Raw genomic sequence first — 26,078 nt, 5'->3', positions numbered from 1 at the left:
AGCCTCTTGGATGAAAACGTCCCTAAACTTTTTAAAACTTTTTGTGTTTATTGAGATTGGAAATAATAGTAAAATGGAACGTGGAATAAACATGAGTTAAGGATGTGGTTTTTTTATATCTTTTTTCTTTAGCTTCTTTTAGATTACTTCGTTACAGGCATTATTTGATTTTTTGGGAATAGAATATTGGGTGGGTAGTGGGAAAATAGGGAGAAAAAAGTATTTTTTTGTGTAGAATACTTTAAATGAGCGACTCCGAGATAGCCCATTCCTATCAGAAAACGTGGCAGCACTAAGCGAGCGACTCTTTGCATTGCAAATGAAGGAAACTACTCCGCTATAAGTTTATAAGAAGTCTGTTATTGGATTGTAACTTTTTCTATTTTGGTTGCTTATTATTGGAGGCAAGAAACCAATGCATGAATTAATGTGGCGTAATCTTGGAATGACTTTGATAGGTAACTTTTCCGAGAGCAATTACTGGAACTTTCTGAAGTTAAAAATTCGCTGAAGTTTTGCCTGCATAATTTTATGTATTTGGAAAAAGAATTTATTTTTGTCAAAACTGTCGCCTTCCTCGTCGATTTTGATTTGGTTACGCAGGGACTTTGCCATTTATGAGGGTTCTTGATACACATGAACAGGAAGTGCAAATTCACGGTGGGTGCATAATGATAGCGTAAGGCTATCCAGGCTATTGCGAAAAATATTCACTAAGGGATATCGCGATATATGCGAACATTTTTGAAAGATAAAAAATCCTAAAGAATATTCAGAAAAATAGTTTTAAGTTTTATTTGTTTTGCCTCAAAAATACATGATCAATTCATATTACTACACACAAAATAATTATGGTGTTACATGGAAAACTCAAACACATTATTGTTCCATATGTTGAAGACTGTTGCAAAATACTGGGTACCCTGTATACTGCAGAAATTAAATGTTTGCAAAATTTCAAATTATATTGACGCATTGCGTATGATGTCAGGTATTTTTATATTCGCTTTCACTTATGAACAATATAAGCATGGCATCTGGGCTTAGGAGGACTCGATTCTGAAATGCACGAGGGAAGAAAATCCCTTCAACAATGAATACAACGAAAACTTCGGCTTTTATTTAAATTATATACGAAATAAGTATGACCATATTCAGTTTTTATCATCCCAAACCTTCACTTTTTTACATTTAACTCTCCCTAAATTTCAGGTTGAATTAAATCTTTCATTGTTTCAATTCTCTTCGGAAGAGTTATTGTTTTCCTTAAATCCTACGTCTAATGAAATAAAGTAAATTTTGGAGCACTGAAAATATGTCCGCCCCTCGTAAGTTAAGTAACAAAAAAAGGCCTATTATTAAAGCCCCCCCAAACTTCTTTGTCATAAACTTTGGTGACTTGCATGGATAATTAATTAATATGAGTCGTTTTTACACTCCATTTTTAATGACTTCAAAGGATTCCGAAGAAAAAGTTACTTTAAAAGTTCTTAATGTTTTAATGCCGTAAGTTCAAATTGTTCCCGGAGAGCTTTTTTTATGAATTAGTAGCTTTAAAGTTGAAAAGACTAATACAGTTCTTTGATGTTTTGCATAATTCCCGCAACTTGAGTTGAAGTAAGAAAAATTTGTTCGTTTTTGCTTGGCGCTGTTTTTCAAACTTTTTGTTTTCACCTTGTGGCAAAAACATTGGATTGCATTGTTTTTATTATGAAATTTTTAAACGGAAGTGAGCAAATAAAGAAACCGCTGAGAAGTTCTAGTTAGACCGTAATGAGATTCAAATAATCTAATTCTCTGTAAACTCAGATTCAGTGCCGCATTTCTTTCTTACAAGTTATAGTAAAAGATGTAACTATTAGGGCGCGCAAAAATTCCTTTGCAGAGCTATGGAATAGAGTATCTTTAACCACCTTCAAAAACAAACAAACCCAAAATAACGTGCTGGGAAAACAAGAAATACCAACCGTCCCAAAAAGAATAATCTTAATAACAAAATAAACACATTCCTGTCGCAGTGTTGGGCAATAAAATTCTCTAGTTGAAATTACATTGTTACAGTGACCATTTTCGAGGGAGAACATCTGAATCTAACACGCATAAGTAGGACAGAGATGGGAGTTTACCTCTGTATAGCCACAAACGCAGTGCCGCCGTCTGTCAGCAAAAGGGTGGTTGTAGATGTAGAATGTAAGTACCTTCCCGCTGCTTTATACCTTTATTTATTGTTTTATGTATCCCGTAATCGCATGGGTTTGCACGAGAGAGAACACGGCCCTCTGAATATTTTAAATGCGAAGTGAGATTTCATTCCGAACAAATTTTCTTATTTTTCTATAAAGCGCTGCTTGAGGAAGTGTTTTATGTCAGCAGCCCTTGCCGGACCTTCCTCTTACCTAAGGCAAAGTTAAAGTCTTCACGAATCCTCTAATTTGCTTGTGGTCTCAGTGAAAATCCCTTTTAATCTTGCTCCGACTCGAGGGAGGAATTTTTTTCTTAAAGTCGAAAGACACTGTAACCTTGTCCAGGCTTAAATGGGAATTATATTTTGGAAGTTAGTGGTTCTTGTGCTCTTGCAAAAGACGCTTCCATAATTCTTTGAAGAAGTAAAGATATCAGATGGTATATGGGGCGTTGATGAAAAAACTCCGTGAGATTTTTCTATAAGTGCCATTCCTTCGACGGGTATTTCACTTATCTTAATAAACACTCTGTTATATTAAACAGTACCATAAAAAGCCTTGAATTTCCGTGACACCACACTCCCTCAGTATAACTTGTTTTTCGGGTGACAGATATGAGATATAAACATAACCCGCTGAGAAATGAATAGCTACAAGATGTCACAAATATAACGGGCTCAAGATGGCGACCGCCGTCGTGCGGCTCACTGTAGGAATATGTCCGGAAAATATACGTTTCCCCGGCAGAAAATATGTGGAAAACAAAATAAATTGCCTTTTACCTTAACAGCAACAAAAATGATTTCTATTTTATATCTACCAAAGCGGTTGCCAGACAGGTAATTTCTCTATGAACACATGCTTTTTAAGGTTTAAGGAAACGTTCAACGGGTAACAAATATCCTCAGGCCCCTCGATTTATTTTTAGGGTATGCTTCTAAAATAAATACCAACGCGAGCTTTCAAAAGCAATTTAACCATTCCCTGCATGATTGAGCAGACACATGCTTTACATAATATGCATTTAGTTTAAAGGAGTTAAAATCTAAATACAGGGTGTCCGAAAAAAACATGTCATAAATTCTAGGGGTTTTTTGAAGAAGACTAAAATGCTAACTCCTTATATAAAAAAAACTCTAGCGACCTTCGTTATCGAGTTATTCGTTTTTAAAGTAAGAAGCTAAAAAAAGTAACTTTGCTGTAACTTTTAAATAGTAATCATGATGACAATGAAAGTGGGGCTGTTTAAGTAACTTATAGTCGTCCATTTTTCATATGTAAACAGATGTTTCGTATGTCTTCCTTATACAGAGGAAATTAAAATTTCTCATTTAGGCTCATTCATTTCTTTAGTAAGATAACGAAATCAGTTTCTTTTTTCATAGCCCGATTCTGTAATAATTTTCCTTCAAAAAAGTTGTATCTTCTATTAATCGATATTTCGCACCGTTTTTGAGAAAATCGTATTTCATTATCAACATTTCCCATACATGCCAACAATTTGAAATCAAATAAAACAGCAGTTTATTATAAAAAATGGTATGTATTACAGATAAAATTATTAAAAAGGTTCACGTCAACATTCAACATTATCAACACGAGTTATTTTAATAACATTTTGAAGTTTAGAAAGGAAGACTATGCAGATATGCATTTAATGTTCGGATTTGCAGAAGATAATGTTGTCGAAGCTGCTGTGTTGTAGTTCAAGATGCTCGTATTACACATTCTTGACAAGCTTTGTTGCAATACGTACGATTTTTTGTAGTAAACTGCAATTTTATTTGACTTAAAATCGTTGGCATGTAAAGTGCATGTTGATAATAAAATGAGATTCTCTTAAAAACGGTACAAGATATCGATTAAAGCGAGGTATACATTTTTTTTGTAAGAAAAATTATGAAAAAATCAAGCTATGAATAAAAAACTTATTTCGTTAACCCAATGCCGCCTTCCCTTGTATACGGACGATATGTGAAACATCTGTTTGCATATGAAAATAAGCACGACTTTTGAATTATTAAAACCGTGCAACTTTCATTGTCACCAAGATAATAGTTTGAAACCTGCAGCAAAAATACTTTTTCTAACTTCTTACTTTGAGAGTGAATAACTCGGTAACGAATGGCGCCTTCCGGACACCCTATATATAACAACATTTATGAGATGTTGGTCTAGAAGTTCAGCAAAACGAACATAGATTCGTAGGCCAAAATTAAGGTTCAGGGTGTCCTAATAACGTCTCACCGTTCGCTACGCCTTTCGGCATCTTAGTTAGAGCGAAAGCTCTTTCTGCAACTAAGTTTTAAGATGATATGGGGTGCTCGCGTGGAACATCCTATTTATAAATAATGCTTGTCGGGGGTGCTTAAAATACAGAGTGGAGACATATAACGTCTAAGTCTAGTGAGGTTATAGATTGGAAACCTAATGTAAATTATCATTCAATAAAATGCCTGAAGCAATAATATCTTGTTTCAGGACACCTTGGATCCTATTGGTGAAACTGATAAAGCGTTATTTTTAGTTCCACCAATGATATGGGTGCCAAATCAGCTAGTTGGAGCTCCAGCAAAGACAGACGTGACTCTGGATTGTCACACTGAAGCTTACCCTAAAGCAATCAGCTATTGGGTACGGGAGAACGTTATGTTACTGCCTACGAAAAAATACGGCGCTGAGTTGACCGAGAACAGCTACATGTAAGACACGAACTAATCAGCTGAACAAATTTACGAATATTAATAATATACTCGAAAAGCAATACTTGTGTTGCTTCTCTCTGGCGAAAAATCCAATTTTGGAGCATTAATAATTCCTGAATTCTGTTTCAGGGCACACATGAAATTGACTGTCCGAAACCTCCAGGCGACCGACTTCGGCAACTATCGGTGCATCTCGAAAAATTCCCTCGGGGAAACCGAAGGCTCCATCAGACTCTACGGTAAATAAAATTCTCCTACAAATACGTAATTTGTCTAGTCGTTTTCTGTTTTTCCTCTTTAAAACAGTATTAGAAGCATAGAACAAGCAGTTTACGGTTTGTTGACTTAGATGGTTGATAAGCCTTTGTATCGAAGAGGCTCCTTTGTATTCTAGAATTCAATGCATGCACGACCACAATGTGATGCTTAAGAATTTTTAGGGAGAGTTTCCGTCACTTATACTGCACTATTACAAAATAATTTATATCATGCGCAGGAAACGTCATTTAGAATGTATTCAGCAGAAAAATTATTTTGATTGGATATTCGGTTAGCCCGGATCCTAAATTAGAGACAAAACTTTAACCTACACCTTTACTGGAAAGTTTGTTCCATTAATAGTCGAGGCACAAAGCTGTTAACCTGAAACAAATTCGGATAACATATTGGAGCGAAATACATCCATCTTCATCAAGCTAAAACTGGACATACTATACTCCGCTTTTCCAGATACTAGAAACTAGAGTTTCAACTCAATCTCTAATGATTGGAGTTTTAAAATAATTTCCGGGTCGTTTGGCTCAATAAAATGGTCCTTTGGCTCGAAATTTATCATTTCTTGTCAAACGTTACTATAATTTTCCTCCGGAAAGGTTCGCTCAAGAATGCATTAAATGCTTAATGATTTGAAACTCTAATTGGCTTAGTTACATCCGATCTGAACTTTCCCTTATAATACCTACATATAATCCCGAAACAGAATATGACAATACACGCTCAACTGAAGTGGAAGGAACAAAGGCTGCATTCAACTCGCCGAATTATTTAGAAGTTAGCTCCACTCTATAAATTGATCTGTTCTATTGAAATCTTTACCCGTCTGATTTCGCGCAAACTTTCAAACTTCTAATATAGATTAAAACTTTTCGCGTATGCCATTGCACAATAGAGTTATGGCGATACCTTTAGAGAAGAGCTTCGTATATTTTAATAAAATGATATTACTTCGAAACCTAACACAAGACCTCCCTATTGCAAGCACATTGACGGTTTCGTTTCTGTCTGGCTTGGAATCAATGTTTTTCTGTCTTTCCCCAAGACTAATGAACCGACAAAAATATCGATTGACCTTACACACAATAGGTGTGTATCAATGATTTCCTGTTTGCGTGAGATTAATGATGAGATGTGGGTAAATTTACGGATTTTATTTCCTGTCATCGAGTTCTTACATAGGAGCATAACGAATTAAAAATAGCGCAGAGCATGTAAAAGAAAGGAGAATGGATTTTTTTTTACTCGACGCTTTTAGAACCCAGAGCTTTTCAAAATTGAATCAGTCTAAAACTACTTCCAAATAATTTCACATCTATGAAAAGCAGATATTGGATACATTGCACAGGAATCGCAAATCATAGAGATGTCGAGAGTGTCTCTTGATCAGATGTGGATCAGAGTTCTGCATAAATTTCAAAATAATTTTGATTTAATCCAGACCAATCTGCGTCAAGAAATTTAACTAATTTAAGTTCAAGTTGAAGAAATAAAAATGGACAGTAGTGAATGCACAAACATAATAGTGTTTTTATGCATTTTCAATTGTGTAATAACATTTAACATTTTTAATTATTTTATTTTAACTAATGATTTTAGCCAAGTATGGACGTACGATGGGCTCTGACACTTTGATGTATGAATACATTTAGCTCTGATATTTGATATTTTGTATTAATACGTGTTATACGTTGTACCGATACAATTACCTAAATATTACATCGCTCGATATCTGTTTGAGTTTGAGGATTCAGGTGGTTTCGATCGGCAATTGATATTAATAAGCATTTGACATCTCAAATTAGAATATTATTTCCTTCTTCTATCTATGAGGCAAATAAAGATGCATCTAACTCACTAATTTGGAATATCAAAGGCTTCCGTGTACTAGCCAGTCGACACTACCTCAAGATTTCAATGAGATATGGAATTAGTGTATTTTACTAACAAATTCATTATGCAAAAATCTGATTTTCACATTTGATTTTGTCTTCGAAAGTTTGTAAAATCAAATTATTTTATATTTATCATGTTGCTATCTTCGTAGCGATATATCGAGTGTATCGATAGAATTTTCATCGATACGATGGAATGCGAAAAATCGCTTCTTTAAAGAAAAACGAAAATTCTTAATGTCACGATTGTTAAATCCGAAGCTCATTGAACAAATAATTTGTATCAATATTGATTAACTGAATGAATCTGCGCTCTGAAAGAACAAGAGAAGATCATTGTTTTTCCTTAACACTTTGCCCTATATATTTAAAGTTCTTTTCTATTCCTTCTCTGTAATCTTGAAGCGAACAATTAAAATAAATCTTCACGAAATTTGCTTTTGTTCACGTTTCGCCATCTCTTGCAACGTGTTTCAGTAAAATCGACTGATGCTTTAGAAGTTAATTTTAAGTTTGATTTTTTTGGTTTGGCATGTGGCATGAACGCAAAGCTTGTAAGATGGACACAGTATGGAAAAACCGTGGTAAGAAACTTACCGTAGAAACAGCTATTTTTTCAATGAAATATTTATTATTATATATTTTTCAAATATAAATATATAATTTTCTAGAGTTATCAATAAGAGAAGAAAAAAGTGATAAAACCAATATAAAAAAATGAACAGTTATGTATGTGTATGAACGAAACAACATTTTTCCTTTCGATTATAACACATCTCTGCAAAAACTCTATTACGTACAGTTCTTACGGTAAATAAAATACCCTTACAACCCTAACAAATACGTAATTTGTCTGGTCGTTTTCTCTCCTTCCGAAACAAAATTGAAATATAGGTGAATCGGCTATGGCAGCGATCAGTCACCCTGAGAGGATTAATCAAAATTCCACAACCAGAAGGTACAGACACATTGTTTTTTTGAGGATTTTACACGTTCTTGTGGAAGAGAATTTATTTGGATTATGATGCCGAAAGCGTTGAAGTGACAAAGAACCTTATCCTAATCGTTTTCCCTCTTTATGGATATCTCGGCTGAAGCCAGAATTATGAGTTGTTAATTTTCTTTGAGTTGCGTTTCTGTACTACACATGGTGAAGTTGCATGTAATGAGTCCTTTAAAACTTAAATTGTTTGTTTGGATTTAAGCTTGAATTAAATTCTCAACTCAGCTTAGGATAGGAAAGCTGCAGTTTTAATCAATGGTTAGTAATTGGTCCTATAGGGACAAAACCTAACAGACATAGGCAAATTAGAGATTCGGTCTAATCACACGAATAGCAGTTCTTCTTTTTGCAGTTTAAAATTGTCCCTCAGTAGAAAAGCAGATTTATTCAAGGTTGCTATGTGTCGTTGTTACAGGGTCGCTACTGTGGTTTTTTTTTATTCATTTGATTTGAGTTGATGTGTCTTTCATGTCGATTTTCGATTACTGGAGTATTAGAGGTGAAAGCGTTACGTTTCCTAGGTTATTTTCATCCGACATAATTGAGTATCGAACAAAACCGCTACTGAACTAAGCAGAATCCAAAAATGAATCGATCCGTAGTTATACATAAAATTTTACTGTCAACTAATATTATCCCCTGTAATGTCGAAACTAAAACAAAAGCCTTATTAATGAAAAAACATTTCCTAACTAGTTTCTTCCTAAACCCAGGTCCAAAGCTGTTCATTTCAGGCAGGGAACTTTTACGATCAGTTATCAATATTCACTGAAAAACTTTCTTCAACAGATTAACCATATATTAGGAAGTTTCAGAGTTTGCAAAAAGGGAAAAACTTCGCGATTTATATTTTATGGAGACGGACGTTTTCGGAAGTAAGGACCTTTCGATATATCTTATAAATTAAAAAACAAGGTGTACCTTTTTGTATTTGTGGAGGTGTCATTTATTATTAATAAAAAAGGGGGAGCTCGTGAGGGTTTCACAGATGCATAAAAGCCACATTATTTTCCGTAATTTATTCTTGCCATTTATAGTGTATGAAGCTATCGAAGTGAAAATTGCTTTGTTTCAGAAATACCTTTGCCCACGACTATATCGAAGCCTACAGAAGTTAGGAGTCAACTGCACAGAGATAGAGAAAGTAAGTCTACAAGTTTTGATTTTTAAAAAAATAATGAAGATAGCACTTTCGGAGTGTATTTAAGAAAATTCCTTTTTAACGTTGAGTAGTATTCTCCGGACGGCTCAAGTTTAGCCAATCCATCTTAAGCACAACATGACAATTTATTTGGGTATTTCGCATTCAAGAAAACATGTACTGTTGCTTACAAAGTTAAATATATTATCCTTTGGGGCGTAGTTTTAACTTTCAGCTCAAGTTCTTAAAGCTGTAACTTTGTTTAAGGTATAACAATACTTTTCAAGTTCTTTTATTTCCGAAGTCAATTATGTTCTAGGGATTTTCTTTTTAATTGGAGCATTTTAACGAGTCCTTACAGACGTTTTGCCTCATTTTTCTCACCTCGCTCACTCCTTACTTTCCCAGTTCTAGCCGAACATAAAATAATAGAAATCTGGCCGCGAAATATAGGGAGTAGGTAATAAATAAAGTTAATCCATCGTTGCCAGCCAATAAACATAAGATTCCGTCCAAAAGCCCTTAATACAACCCTGAGATTGCTGTATGGTGTCGAAATTGCCCGCTTCCCTTAGTTAGGTATTTATCTTTGCATATTCAGAAAACGGCACGGCGGGCATACGCCCTGCGAAATACATCTAAACGACTTAACTTTGCCAGTTTCCGTGTAAATGAGATCATGTTTAATTTAAAATGCTTTCCATCTTCTTGCTACAGGGGCCAGCCAGTGGACTGCTTTAAGCTTTGTTTGTTACTCCTTCAATTATTTTTAATCGTATTATTTTGAATTTGAGGGTTGAGGTGTTGGCATCTAATTGAGGTGGCTGCTACTCTTTATTTATTCATTTATAGTAATAAGCGTCCGAAAGTATGTTTCCCTTTTAAGTGAAGATATTCATAAATTCCAAACCATAAAATTTTCGAACATGTTCACCGTTATACATTCTGCATTGTGGATAAGAGATGATCGGGGATAAATCTGAAAAAAAGATCCTGAAAAATTATTTTAACTGCAACGAAATTAAAGCTCTCTTCAAGTGCTTAAGTTACTCATTTTGTTGGATTACATATAATTTAGATTAAAGGTATGGTAAATATCTACCCTATTTTTCAGCAAGTATTTTTAACCTGATATTTTGCCTAGGAGACCAGACTGCAAACGAGCCACATTAAAATAATAATCGCAAACTTTTTAGAAAAACTTTGGAATACGGACTGCAAATCTACGTTTTCTTTTAATCGTACCAACACTAGTAGCCCTCCTAAGTATTTTAGTAACATATTGTTTTTACTCGGGATGACTGAAGCGGGACGCCATATGAGAAATATACCAGAAGTCCTAGGCACTTCAGAAATCAACTCGTTCTACTAGGAGTAGTGATTGAGATAGGAGATATAATTAATTTGATATGTTAACGAATTGATCGGAACGTTTTTCTGCGAACGCCCATTGGGACGATGCGCGTTTTTGAAAAATATTATATCTTCTTAAAACCGCTTTATTCTGTATCATTCTATTTTGGATTAACACAAATTTTAAGTAAACGAAAATGTTTAAACTACATGTTTCTAAATAATACTGTTCTCATAGGAAATATCGAGTCAGAGACTAAGAATCCAATAATATCACAGGAATGTGTCTGCTTTTGCATGTAACGGTTCCAGTGCTATCTCAGATCAAGAGTTCTGGTATGCAGATTAAGTTTGGCAACAGCTGCCAGCATCAAAATAATTAGATCGGGAATAATTAGAACCCCTCGTATGCCAAATTTTATAAATGTTCATTTCGAACTTTTTTTAAGGTAATTAGCTTCCTCCAAACTTTATATTAACGTGGGAAGGAATATTTGGGTAATCAGCCTGGGCAATGATTAAAGGAAACTCCCAAGCTACCAAGCTTTCGGCAATGTTCATTGACATTATCAAAGCTACAATATAGAAATAATCTAAAGGGGCTAACAGAGTGACGTGAATGTGATACGATTTATTATTAATTGTTTGTTGTGAAGGTGAGAGTTGCGACATGACCTGATTACTGGTGCGTTAACCACACAACGAAATCACTCGCTTGATTGGTTGCGAATTGAGGTCCTTAAAATTGACAAAATTTAAATTCCACATTACGGCACAAGCTCAAAATATACAGAACTATAGAATAAAGAACAGATTAAAATGTTCATAATTTTTTTCTTTTATCAGTATGTGTGCATTTACACGTTTACTACCATGAGATAAACTAACGCCACCACACAACCAGTAAAACAAGAAAAAATTTTAATTCGTTTCGTTTCGTAAACCACCAAACAGAAAAAATCAAAAATTAGGAGTCAACTCCTGAAAAGTTAGTGCGGACATTGCTCCTTAAATGTGTTCGCTGGCATTCCCTAATGAGGCTCAAATAATTGTGAATGAAGCCTTCGATGTCGGGTCTTTTATTTATTGATTTTGGATGAGTGACTATTTCTACTAACTCTAGGAGAAATCTTTTCTGGCAGTTAGTTTCTTTTCCAAGTACTCCAATGCTACGGAAATCCGTGTGGTGTCGTGTATTTAATGTATGTTGCGCTAATGCACTGTTTTCCTTTTGCAACTTGCAATCGCTCTCGTGGGCGAAAACTCTACTCTAGAGAAAGTTAATACTTTCTCCTATGTAAACTTCCTCTTACCCTCAACAAAGGAGGCTATACATAACCCCCGATTGCTTTAGCACTTCATCTTTACCCCTCAGCTTAGTGCACCATTTACTGTAGGTTTAATATAAAGAGATGGTTAGCATTCGAATATGGGAAGTACTCACTTCCCAAACCTTTCCGAAATGGACGATCATCTTACTATCATGTGCCATTATGGACGATCTAATTATTGACTGCTTATTCAGTTTAAATTTTCAACCTCTCTTCTTTAAAAAATATGTAGATGATATCACAGCAATACGGACTAGCCAAGCTCCTCAGATAGTTAACATATTTAATGATTACAATGAAGATATCCAATGTACAGTGAAAAATTAAAGAAAAACTAGAATGCCTTTTATTGGCACTTTAGACATCGAGATCACTCAAGAAGGTTAGCCTGGCACCCAAATTGACTAATTCTGGAAAAATACTCAATTACTATTTCGATCATTGCCAAATGAGGAAAGTATATATCTGGTATTAGCTTCGAAAACAAGAGTGGCGAAAATATCACATTAATCTTGTTTACATCACAGTTTAAACAAATTGAAGTAAATCGTCCTAAACAAATTCACGTTTCTAAATTAATTAATAAACTTTGATTTAAAATTCCGTAGATACCGTTAACTACTAATCTGTCAACTATTAAAGATATTGGTACACAAGCATAGAAACTCATTTCCCTATTACAATATTGTGATTTCAAAGGATACCTCGTTAAGCTTCAAGTATTTTTCTTTTCCGTGAATAAAAGGAATTTTGAGCGAAATTACTCAACTTTCCCATAACATAACTTCAATTAGGTTGTTTCAAAAATCCAAATCCTTTGGTGACCTTAGCTTTAGATGGAAAAGTATAAATGAATTGCTGAAGCAATCAGGGGTGCTGTACTGCATATTTTATTTAGGACGTGAGGGAGAGTACGCTGGTCAATCAAGTAAGTTTCTTCACAATAAACCTGTCTTTTACAAGGGTGATGGTAGGTTACAAAAGGCAAATGGTGCATTAACCTAAGATACATCAGATACAGGACAGTACATGTATTTCAGTTACGTTCAAGTGCTTGACAAAGAAATCAACTACCACGAAAGGGGTTTTCTAGAAATGGTAGAAAGAGTCGATCACAGTAATTCAATAAATGAAAGAATTGACGTGGAAAACTCGAATAACATTTAATCGAACCTCATTAGAAAATGCCAGCACACATTCAAGGAACAAGGACAACTGTAACTTTTCAGGAGAACTTCCGATTTTTCTGATTTCCTTTTTTGTTAATGGTTCACGAAAGGAAATCTATTTTCATTCTTAGCTTGTTTTGCAGGTTGTGTGGTCCAGTTAGTTTGTATCTGAATGGTACACATGTAAACGGATACCTACTGATAAATGTGGGAGATGATATGGAATTCCTGAAGAGAGATCTAGGCTGAAAATTCTATGAACTATAACATTCTGTTTTTTTCAATTTACGGGGAATTGTAAGTGAATTAATTTTAATCTGCTATTTGTTATATTGTCCTGTTTATTCCGAGTGTGCAATTCAATGGGGAATTTAGCTTTTAATATTTTTATCGGGTTTAACTCGCAAACAGTGACGTGGGTGGTCCTGCTTTGTCGGTAATTTGGTTATGTCGAAACTCACACCTTTCGAAGAAATATTTAGCAGTATTTGAATCCGAAAGTGAGGGAAATATTTCCATTCTGTCAGGTTACTTCAGCATTTTTTCTCTATTTCAGGATTTAAATTTCAGAATATACCGAGAATTCTTGGCACTCTGAAGAAAATATGAAAAAATATCTAAAATTTCAACAGCCTCTATCTAAGAAAAAGGATTTTCCGGTACATGTTCGTAGAGTGAACTTGCGTAAAAAATGTTATTCCCATCTAATGCAAGTGGTGCTAGCATAAGTTGGCTCAACGATTCATATTAATTTTTATACTTTTAATATAATTCTTCCTTCAACATTAAATATTTTCAATACACGCATAATTAACATGATTAAAACGGTAATAATTTCTGAAGGAAACTGACCACTAGAAACACAATTGTTTCCCTTCGGAACCTAATAAGCAGCTGAAACTGAATGCTTCCAGTTATTAATTAAATTAACTAAAACTTGAGAACAATAGATACTGCAAGTATTGTCAATTCCACCCTGCGACAAGCTGGCTCTTTCCCTTATTCTCAATGGACTAAATAGGGAATTGAATTTCACCAAGAACGTTAAAATGATATTTTCTAATTAGAGTGCATACGTAGCATAGAGTAAGATTAAGACTTGTCTTGAGTCCTTCTCTGTGCATACGCGTCGGATATAATGGGTAAAGTTTAGCAAAGACACAGGACAGGGTATTTTCCCTACGGCTATTTTCGTATACGATAAAAGTTGCGCTTTTGCAGTTTCATTTCGCTACCAAGGAAAGCAGGTGCTTTCTACAGCAAAAGGGACGAAACTTCAACCATGTTACATTTAAATAAAGTGCTTCTTATTGTCGTGGAATTTCCACGTCAGTTGTAGGTCGGAATGCGTAACTTAATGGTACTTCTAACACTGTTACCGATTTCAATATGTTTCGGACCTTTAGGGGAGAGGATTTTCCTGTTTAAACTTTGTTCAACTTTTGTGAGAGAATGGATGAACAGGCGGCTATTTTCGCATAAGGCCGGATAAAAGGAAAATGTTCCTTTATTACTTTATAAGTTTCGGATGTACTGGTTTCCTTTCAACATTTCAAACAATTTGATGCTAACAGGCGAATGCTGCTACTACCGGAATCCAAATACATAAGCACATACAAACAATGTAGCGAAATAATACATTTCATTTTCCCTTCCAGAATGAGCTGCTGATGTTATTCCTCCGTATACGCTACGCATTTTCCGCATTACAGATCTAAGAAAATGTCAGGTGCATTTCGGAGAATTTATTATCGCGGATATCAAGTTGACAGTAGAAACTAACAGCCCCACTACAGGCTTATTTGCATCATCTAAGGGAAAACAAATGTCTCAACCACGAGGGAAACAATGCCTTACACAATGTATTTTAATAAAACATGCATAGTGTGGAAGGACAGAATAATACTAATGGACTTTATTTTAGCTATATTTTCTAAAATTCATTCATATTAATGCAGGGTTTATTTAAATATTTGTGAATCATTGCTTTCCGTCTATAATTCTCCGAATAATGTCATGGACTGCAAATATCTTCCAGGTAGTTGTGAACAAGCGACAGGTTAAGATGAAACACGGTAATACATCATATTTTTAATTGTAATAAAATGATCACAATGAAAAACATCACTGATCTTTAAAAGAAATTAATTCGTTAGATTGTTACGTGTCTAAGTTCAAATCCTAACTGTAGTCTACCTGCAACTTCAATCCGGACGACATAGGCTTTTTGATTGATTATTCGTGTCCATTCATGTACATATTATTCATGTAGTACTTATTCTAGCTAGGACGGCACGGATCTCAAGAGGAAAATACATATACGATTTCGGAGTAAGATTTGAACGTTCAAGATCTTTCGAAAGATAAATTATCAAATACTCACCCTGAACTCTTAGAATTTAAATTAATTTAATAACCGACTCGAATTGCATTCCAGTCGTTTATTAACTCCAAGAAAGAACAATTGGATTCCTGATGAGCTGACAATGACTCCTACAGATAATTGTTTGTTGCCTGTTGAATTTCCCTTCTCTGAGACACTTTAGTTGAATTTGAAATACACGCATTAAAATGTAAGTTACACGATATTATAATCTATGCTTTAATATCCTTCCCCTCTCGAAAGTACACTCATATTGCCATTATGGCTTTTGAACTAATAGGAAACCGCTGTATTAGCGAGGCACTGCATTAAATCTGGGGCTCGCTTCGGCATAAACATTCTAAATATAAATAATCGAGGCTCATTTTCAGGCAGAGGATAATAAGCAATTATTTTGCAATGTCATTGCTTTCTACCATGAAATTTCTTCGAACTAATGAAGTCCCGTTCGTCAGTTAATATTACTGGATAACAACCTAATTTTATACAAAGGGTATTGAGTAACATTCTTAAATTACTTTATTTATTGCGCTTATTTATTTACATCGATCAAAAGCACTTGCTAATTGTTTTAACCAAATATAATTACCAGGAAGCAATTCGACGCAAAACACAAGCGTTTCAACCAGTTTTCCGCCTCGTCAGAAATTTAATTGTTTCTCCTGGAAGTTAGTAAATACTTGGAATGCAATTCATGTCAGTTATTGAATTAAACTAAACGAATGAACAATAGCTTGTCCAACTCAATGCCAATTCCATCCTTCCGCAACTGGAAATATATTATACCACGTTCTCATTCTTTGCTGGTCTATTTTTAATCGACAAAAAGGAGTGTTCATAATTACTTGTCTTCTTATTTTCAACCATAGTTTTGTTTGGCAAAGCTGATTTCCATTATGTTACTGCAATACAGATGTTCATTATTAAACAAGGGCAAAGAAGCCGCAGAAGCTCCGCTACGATATTGCCATGGAATTATTCAAATGGTATTGAACCCCACTGATTAATATGTTAATTATTGTTTTACATTTACATATAATGTTGCTTCCTATTTGTAGTACTCTACATGATGTTATATTGATCATGACATATGAAATTCAAATATATACGAACACAAATTTTAACGACGAGAATCATATTTTATTTTCTGATAAAATAGTATGGAATAATGCACTATCATAAAGCTTGTTAAAAATGTAATACCTGAGTAACAAATTAAATTTCATGGCATCATTACACACAGCTATCTTCACTAAAAAAAAACTTCTTCCATAAATTCTATACATGTATGTATATAAAGGGTGTTACAATAAGAACGCAAGATTTCAATTGTACGTTGTTCAGGCTCTAACCTTTTAATAAGTGAATACGCGTTTCAGGACGAAAGAAGACAGATGGGAGTAAGTAAACATGGAGCGATATATAGTGCAGCATTGTTAAATTTTACTATCAAAATGGTGAAATTTTGGTAGCTGCAATTTACAAAGTGCGTCCAATTTTTGATAAGAATATTGTTCTCACTATCAACTGTAGAAGACATCATAAATAAATTTGAAAAGGCTGATTCAATTATCTATGTGAGAGCCACAAAACAGCCTCTTGATAGTCGTTCAAAAGAAAATATCACGGCAGTTCTCCAGATGTAGGCGTCGATTCGAGGACCACAATTCGTTGACGTGGACAAGGTTGCAACAGTTACTCTTCATCGCATTCTTATTAAGAATTTATATCTTCATCTTTACAAAATCTAACTGACTCAACATCTTTTACCTATAGACCATATACAGCGAAGAAAGTTCAGCGACTTGATAATTGAGCCGCATTGGTCGGATCATCTCCCGTGATGGTGTCAAGAATTGGATTCCACGATCGAGTTACGTAACACCTCTTGATTTTTTTCTTTAGGGTCTTTTGAAATCTCATATTTTTGCAAACAAACTTAATACTATACAAGCATAAAAAGCCGATATCGACCGTTGTTTCAGGCAAATATCGCCACATTTATAAAAAAAACTGTTATTCAAAATTTCGTCAAAAGAGTGCATTTGCGCCATTAAAGCTGTGGCGGCTATTTATCGGATGTGTTATTTCATACTTAATTCGCAAATGTATGGTATTTTAAATCAATAAATATTTCAGTATTTTGCTACCAACAACGGAGTTTTATTTCAAATTCAAAACTTGCTTTGTTATTGTGACATCCTTTGTATGATGGGATCATTGAAAGTAATAAGAACGTAACTTCTTTCAAAAACTTGTAGATGCCACCGTTTCATACATATACAAGCACGTAAACATAAACCCTTAACTCTCTCACCTCTGCAAGACAAATTAAGTGCATGCCTTCTTAAACAGAGATTTATAGTCTATGTAGATGCAAATGATTATACAACTGTACAGAACATACACTACAGCTTTCCTTCCTTGATATTTCTAATTAAACCGCAAGGAAGTTTTTGTACAATGATCGTAAACCTTGATAATTTTTACGTCGAAATTTTGAGATATATTGTCATTGCTCGCTTGCCAAGTTAAGGTAGAACAAATTATGAATAATGAAATATAGCGGCAATTTTGCTATTAGGGAAGATTAATTGCAACTGCAGACATAGGTTGTCCATGGCTGGTCGATAAAATTTCTAGTCAGGGGGACTTTAAAGTTAATTAGAAATTTTTCTGCAGGTATGTCGAAAAGGAATGTGAGTAAAGCTGCCCAGGAAGAAAGAAAGAAGAGTAAGATGACTTCGTCATCATTCGAAAATGATGAAATTTCTTCTCAGAAGAAGATCGAAGTGAGGCATGAGTATGGGTCTGGATATCATACACCATCGAGCCCACAATTATCTGGTATGTTCGGCAAATATTTTTTTTTGGTAAATTAAGTTGGATGGTATTTTTAAAGCAAACACTGTTAAAAACTGTTTCAAAAATGTTTTATTCCATTAAAATGGAAGATATTAATTGGATCGTTTTAATTTTGCGCTTCATTCAATTCTATTTATTTCAACGGATAAAATAATAAATCGTCTAAACATGTTTAACTAGTGTTTACTCTACTGTACAACGCGATGGAGCAAAATACCTTTCTGCTAAACATTCCATTAGAAAATCGCATTCTTTTGTGCAATAGTGTAATTTGACAGCCAGATCCAAATAGCAGAACTTAAAGGCGTTAAGCTCAATTTTGACGGTCTAAACCAATGAATAATACATAAAAGAAATATCACGGTCCAAACCGGGTACAAATTTATTACTAAATTATTTGAAACGACCCAATAAAAATCCTGCAAGAGAAAAACTATAAAAGCATTTCTCTGCACCATTTCGAAGAAATCGATTGAAGCCGTGATATTTGCACGATCTGACATTTTATCCCTGATCCTTTAAATATGCATGCTTTTGTTTCAGTTCTCTACTTCTGAGGATATTTTATTCCGAAGAAACTGGATCGACTATGTTTTTGTTAGAAGCTACCCTATTACACCTGCACCAAATACGTTCTTATTTAGTTTCATGTATGTAGCAGTACCAAGCAAATGTCAACCGAAGAAAAAATTAACAAATTTTAATGTACTATACTGAAATGTAATCGAAACGAAATGCGAGCGAAAGTATTTAAAATAGACAGTTTTTCATTAAAGTTTATGGAAGATCGACTGAGAAGGCTTTTATGGTCAATCAAAATGCAACTGAAAATACTTTCCGGATGTTTTTGAACTTTGAGAGAATAAATTTTGTCTTAATTGTCCAATTTCCTGTTTGTTATTGTCTTTTCTGTTAATCCTTGTCACTGCAGATTATTAAAAATCTTATTCTATTTCTTCCGTTACTTCCGTCCTTTTAAAGTTTTTTTCCATTGATTGCAGTTATTAACTTTTTCCAGTTGCTTTTCAATGATATATTTAGATTGCCGAAAGAAGCTCCCGAGCATATTCTCACGCGGCTTCGTGTTTCGCGTTTACTACAGTTACAAAAACTTTACAATTTTTTTTAATCGTTCATATATTTAAAGGGGAGAAAAGTTAATCGACTACCATTTCACAAAATCGCTATTGAACTTATTTTTTGTAGTTGTATCTGTCTTTTCTAAAAAACCAAACACTACTACTTTTTAAATTATCCAATAAGACTGTGTTAAAGTAGGTTTTAAATAGTTAAACGATTAAAATAAATTATTTGATTGTCCACTACAGATATTAAATTTTATCTCTCTGTGTATGCTAACTGCTGACTTTTTACCAATTCTTGAATATTACAGAGTGGGCCAATTTGATATTTCAACTCATGCATGCATATTTACCGAACGCGATTAAAAATTGAAACCCCGAAACCGAAATCTCGTATTTGCAGTGCTAATAAATCGGGCCAATACTCACAACAATTTCTATGGGTGCGGAGATTTGGGACGAAGTCTAAATATTTATTTACAAAAAAATGAATTGAACAAATGATGCATGAAAATTATATGTCCATAATGCAAAATAAGGTGACGGGGAACAATCATTGGAACTTTCCTACGAGGAGGAAAACGAACACTGAAATTGTATTTATTTTCCGCAGTAAGCGGAGGAAATTCGTTTATCAAACAATTGGATATGAAAACATACTTCTGCGTTTTACCAAAATTATTTACGCATGATTTTCCAAAAGATATTTTTTTTAAATTAAACAACGGAAATTATTATTTTGAATGAAAAGGATTCGATCAACATGGAGATACACCCTAATCTGAAAATAAGCAAATAAAAGATTTATGTTCCTTTAAATTATACGACATAATAGACTGAAGAGGGGCAAGAATTTTCTAATTAGCGCTTCCCGTTTACTGACAATTTCTATAATGTTTTCAAACCATCACACTTCACATGCAGCCTCTTAGTCCCAATCTAGTGAAGCGCCAATATTTAAACTATCAACGCTGAACGTAGTAACTGATTTAAAAATAATGTTTTTGTTTCAGGATGCGTCAGCATGGCCAGATGGACGTTTCCCCAGTTCGCAGCTGTGATCCTGAACTGTTTTTTCTATCAGCGCCTTGTTTAAACCTTTCCGATAATCAATGTTTACTTTTGCCTTCAATTATTTTATTATACCATCCTTTTTTATCAACTGCTTGACATCATAATTTCAAAACAATCAAAGATATTGCAATTTGTGTTATGCGTAATTGTTAGACTGATACGTTAAGATATTATAGATAAGAACAACACCATTACCTATTATTCACGTCCTTTATCACATTTATATCATTTAACAGTACAGTCTTCCCTCTTCCAACCACATGCCTTCGAACTGAAATGTCTTTGGTTGGAACAAGTCTTCCTATTCGATGTTGTTTTCCACCTGACTACAGCATAGTTTTCGGTTATTTTATTTATATTAATATACATTTATATTAGTTAACCTACTGATTTTCCTAACTAAACTTAAATGCTAACTTAGTGAATGAAACTTGCTGATGTAAATATTAAATTTTAATATTATCTCTTAGGTAGCTTAAGCATACTGAGCCTATTCATATCATAGGTAGATCTCTAGGGAAATGCTTATATATTAATATGTGTTTTATAATGTTGAAAGCCTAACTGTTTAGTTGAGAACGATTTAGGGATGTATCGTCTTTTATTAAATTTCGTATGCTGATTGACATAGTGCTTTAAGAAATATAGATCATTGTAAATAAAATCTTACAAAAGTACCTAAATGAAATTTAGTAGAATTTATATGCAGCTTTACTGTTAAGTTTGGATTATTTTGGCTCTAGCATTACATCTAATCCTATTTATATCTCATGTTGTGTTGTAGTTTTTGCGTTAAGTTACTTTACGGTAAACTGTTTCAATGCTATGAACAATAACAGCAAAACAGTTCTCATATATTCATTCCTAACATTATGTAAAAAGTTTTTATTGCTTTAAATTAGGCCATCAGTTTTAGAAGTTAACAATTTCAAAATAGCAGGTTCTCTAACATATCACACATGGCACTTGACATACATATCTTATTTTTTATGTTATGGTTAGAATTTGTAGTTTTATTCTTAATTCTACAGTAGTTCTTTTGCCCCTAGCTCGTTACAGTAGATTATAATATGTTAACATATTTTTGGTATTGTATTAATTTATTGCTCAAAAATATTCAACGAAAGTTTTAAGTACTGTATAAAATATTATATTTTGTAAATAATTGTAAAAATATTTATCTTGGAAGAATAAATGATTAAGTGAGATGTTTAAAGTTGCTTTTTTATATTATCAAAATGATCCTATTGTTGTTTTATTTCCATTCGATTTGTCAGGGACTTTAAGTTATTGGTTTTTTGTTTGTTATTGTTCATTTTGGTTTTTGTTATGTATTTGTATTTTATCCCTTAAGTTACGCCCATGTGCGGCCATATTTATTCTGAGAATACCATCTGGGTGCCAGACCAAATGGCTCATCAGGCCAAAACTAAGGGTATGTTTAGGCTGGGGAATATACTACTAGTCAAAGGAAGCTTTCTCGGTCGGAACTAGTGCCACGATGAGCAATTTGTTGGGCCTGTAATATTCCCAGAAAAACGACTAGTATAGTTATTCCCCAGAAGGCCGCGATTTATGGGATCCGGCGTAGCCATAGCCCGTAAGGGTTCTTGGTGGTGGTGCGCCCCTGGTTGGAATTTCTCGTGTTTAGTACTTAAGGGATAATCGAAGTAATTTTTCCTCTCTCTTTTTTTTTCTCTTCGTGTGGAAGCTACGTCGGTGTCGGGATATGGTCGAAATCATAGTGTGTAACCCGCCCAATTAAGCATTCTCCCTCTTCCTACTCAGACCAAAGCTCTTTCATTATTTGATATAAGTGCAAGTTACCTACAGTCCATTTTATGTAAACCAAATTGGCATTTTCGTGGTTTCATTTATCCAAGGAACCCCTTAACACGATTCGAACAAATTATAATTGCGTTGGCTGTACAGCAAATATTGCATAATATATTACTATATTTTTTACTTTAGTTTAAATCTATGAATACACATAGGATCTTTCTCTTTTCGCCATCTATGAACTTCGTTTCCAAGTTATTTTCAATGGATCTAAAGCTGAAGATACGCAATCAATCTGGATACAGAAAAGAGACTTTTCAGATTTTTTTTATGGCGCTCCCTCTCTGATTCTGATCTGAACTAAGCTGTTCTATCGATTATTTCATGTATTTTTTTTGGGAGATTTCTAAAACAAAAATACGTGGTGCTAGAAGAGGTAACGTATAGAGTCCTCAAACATAGTTTATTGAAATATAATACAAACATTTCAAGAAGGGCGGCTGCACCTTTTTCTTCCGGGAAGTGAGTGTATAGCAGAAACTTTAAGGTCTTGTTTTTTTGTTATTCCTAAATGCATTTTCCTCAACCCTTTTTGTTGCCATTTAACTATGGAATCCTATGAGCACCTTACCTCCTAATCGAGCACGATGAATGGAAAAAGTGGTTAATGGTTCCACGGAGTCCGTCAACCTCATTATCTAATTCCGCTGTAGAGAGCAGCTGCTGTTCGTTGGACTTAATGGTCTGATTTAAAAGTTCCTTGAACTTGGCCCAGTATGTCATTATTGGTTTCGTTTTCGGGTCAATACTCACTGCATCTGACTCAATATGCTATGAGTGAGCTTACAGGAAACTGCGAGCATTCTGCTGAATTTTTTGTAGTATTGATTTCTGCAGTGAAAGCAAAATGACTTGGTGGTTGTCTATCCGTAGAGTGCGTTCAAAAATTTATGCAAGACCATTATCGATGATGATTTTTGAGAATATAAAAAAATATTATTGTTATTACAGTAAATTAATGTTAATAACTCAATCTCAGTATCACTGAAAAAAAAATGATTTCGTAACAACGTTATTAATTTAACATTTACTATCATCTTTTCCTTCACTTATATGGGTACTAACCATAAACTAAAATTATGAGCAAACTGATAGATGTGCTAAAAAGGTTTTATCGCTAGCACCGGGTTTATATTAATTAAACCTCAAGCGCTAAACAAAATAAAATGAAGCGATCGATATTCAGCACTCTAAACAGCAATAAATCGGCTTATTGGAATTTCAACGTAAAATTTGTCCATTCAAGTGTAAAGTAACGTTATTGCAGTGAAATCGATTCCCTGTAGACGACAACCTGATATACCCCAAAGATGGGATTAAACGATGCCAATTTTCCAAATATTTGAAAACGATCATTTTATTTACTTTCCGGGATCACGTCAAACCTACGTTAATAAAGGGATAACGTCCAGAAGGGTTTATGCACGTAAAGCTGAAAATGACTCAATGCTCGCTTCCGAGTCCTATTAGCCCTCTAGGAAATAAAATTGCTCGAATATCCGGTCCGAAATTGAGTAACTCGGTTCAGTGCGTGCAATCAACTCTTTTATATACTATGCTTTTATGGGTTATTATACCGGGGATCACAAATCATTTAGTTTTGCATCTTTTTGCGTGGAAATTGAATCTGAATTTTTAGAGAGGTACATTTGAACTGGATGGTTTAAAATCCGCACCAAATTTGAATTTCACATTTTGCTACATTTATGAAAAAGAAGGTGAAATAGTTGCAATACAAATAAACTAAGATACTGTATCTCCTTTAAGGAAGGAAAGTAAAGTCATAAAATTTACCTATCCAGATAACAAAGCTTTGTCAGCTCTCAGTAAAATATCACAGCTGAATATATGTGCATATATATGGTTACATCTTTGAAGTCATAAACAAGCACTTTTCTCCTTGCCCAGATGAACCTGTCGTAAAATCGTAGGGTGACAAATCTCACTGTAAACAGAAATTGCATATCTTTCACAAATCATTGGAATACTATTTGAAAGAAATATAGTCGCAATAAAGTTTTATTGTCCAACTAAAGTAGATTCTTTAAAGTGAAGTGTGGTTTGACAGGACTGTAAAGGCATTGTTGCTGCTGGGCGACGAGTATAGAATTCCTTCTCATAGGCGCTAGCTTGAAGCCTAATAATATAAATCACCAGCTAGAAAATTGGAAAAGTTCTTGTCGGATGCCCATAAAAATAGAAAAAAGACTAGAAATTCTTCACGAAAAAAACTCAATATCTATCCATCAGAATTTGAGTAATGTTGGAAAATTCCCTCAAAGCAAAATTGCACTTCTCGGCCATTTACTAACTGCTCACAACGCATTCTGGCAATTTAATATTTGCCACAACGCTCGATTCCAACACCCTCCAATGGGGATGCTGTTAGGTAATTGAGTAAGTGATGTGGGAAACTGCTAAATGGCAAACTGTGTTAACTAACCCAAGTCTAGGACACTAATATGTCTGTACAAACAATTTTATATCCTGGATTTTACTTGGACTAGCAGCTATCCAGAGAGAAAACAAGAGGTATATCGAAGATTGGCAATTTCAACAAATACATATTTACTTTCCTGCAGGAAAAGCGCCCTTTCGTAATGTGATAAAATGGAGCAAATATTTAGTTCAAATACCTTCATCGAAAATTGGGTGGGTATTTTTAGAACTAACAAATACATTACATCTTGTAAACCATTGATTTTAAAATTGAGTAGGAATTAGTTTTGTGGACCTTTAGCAGAAAAATATGAATATGGATATTTTTTAAATCTTACTAATTGTTACTTCTGCGTGTACATTTCTCTGTAGTCAATAGAGACATACTTTTTTAATTTATTCCAAAATCGTCAAATCTAATGGGGATTTTATTAATGGAGTATTAGTAATGCGGTACTTTGACTTTATAACGTTTTCTATATGATTTTATGCTTTTTTCACATTACATAAGACAGAAAATTGACTGCAACAGTTCGAATATAAATAAACTTGAACACTCTATCTCCTTTCACGAATGTCGGGAAAGCCGTGAAGTCTCTCCACTGAAGTCATAAAGAATGAAAATATATGTAGAACATTTCGTTTACAAAAAGTTGAATTTATGTCTATATCAAGCACTTTTTATAGTTATGCCTAATTTTTTTAATAGAGTTTTTAAGACTTTATGTAGTCGACTAAACTTTCACTCGTAAAATCTATTTTAATATTTTCCAATCGCTACCAAAAACGTTAGTTTTCTATTCTAGAAACAGTGGCAACATCGCTCAGCTCTCTTTGATGTTTCTGATAAGCACAAACATTTGCTGCAGAAAGTTCTATTTGTGGTAAGTAGTATGGCAGTAACCTACAGATTCCTTTTAGTTATCTTGATTGGCCCACTTTCCTCAAACAAAACTGCAGCAATATATATATATATATATATATATATAATTCCCTGCTGACAATTTTATGGTGGGCAAGAATTTATTGACCTAGTGGATCCCATTCTTCAAGCAGTATCTAGAACTATTAAATGTATCACGCGGTGATTTCTTAAGTGGTACAAGTTTTGTGGTCCCGGTGCAAAAAAAGGTCTTTGGCGGAATTCTACTTTTGAGGCATTATTGCAAGGATCTAAAATATTGCGTTACTATTTAAGCTCTATGGCGTGCTCGGAAAATGCTTTTTGCTGAGCAATGGAAAGCTGGTTTTCCAAATGAACCATAATCGGCAGCACGACTGGAACTTTTTTAAAATAACTCTAATGATCTAAAAGTTTTAACCGCGAAAGTGGGATGAGGAAT

At 34.1% G+C, this 26,078-nt stretch overlaps 1 protein-coding gene across 4 annotated transcripts in view; it reads left to right on the top strand.

Annotated features, from left to right (window-relative positions):
- Positions 1-21,673, top strand: part of LOC136350760 (lachesin-like) — an 81,718-nt gene extending 60,045 nt beyond the window's left edge. For 2 of the 4 annotated variants that reach the window (XM_066302806.1, XM_066302807.1), the window contains exons 5-10: positions 2,062-2,190; positions 4,711-4,885; positions 5,018-5,127; positions 9,135-9,203; positions 18,119-18,283; positions 20,397-21,673. In XM_066302806.1, coding sequence (XP_066158903.1) covers positions 2,062-2,190; positions 4,711-4,885; positions 5,018-5,127; positions 9,135-9,203; positions 18,119-18,283; positions 20,397-20,479 — 731 coding nt within the window. In that variant the 3' untranslated portion in view covers positions 20,480-21,673. Of the gene's footprint in view, positions 1-2,061; positions 2,191-4,710; positions 4,886-5,017; positions 5,128-9,134; positions 9,204-18,118; positions 18,284-18,844; positions 19,188-20,396 lie in introns of those variants that run through there. The other 2 variants (XM_066302808.1, XM_066302809.1) reach the window with 2 other exon arrangements.
- The last annotated feature ends 4,405 nt before the right edge of the window (positions 21,674-26,078 follow it).

The sequence above is a fragment of the Euwallacea fornicatus genome, chromosome 3 (genome assembly GCF_040115645.1).
Source record: "Euwallacea fornicatus isolate EFF26 chromosome 3, ASM4011564v1, whole genome shotgun sequence".
Taxonomy (NCBI): Eukaryota; Metazoa; Arthropoda; class Insecta; order Coleoptera; family Curculionidae; genus Euwallacea; species Euwallacea fornicatus.
This window is presented reverse-complemented; position numbering and strand designations above follow the sequence as displayed.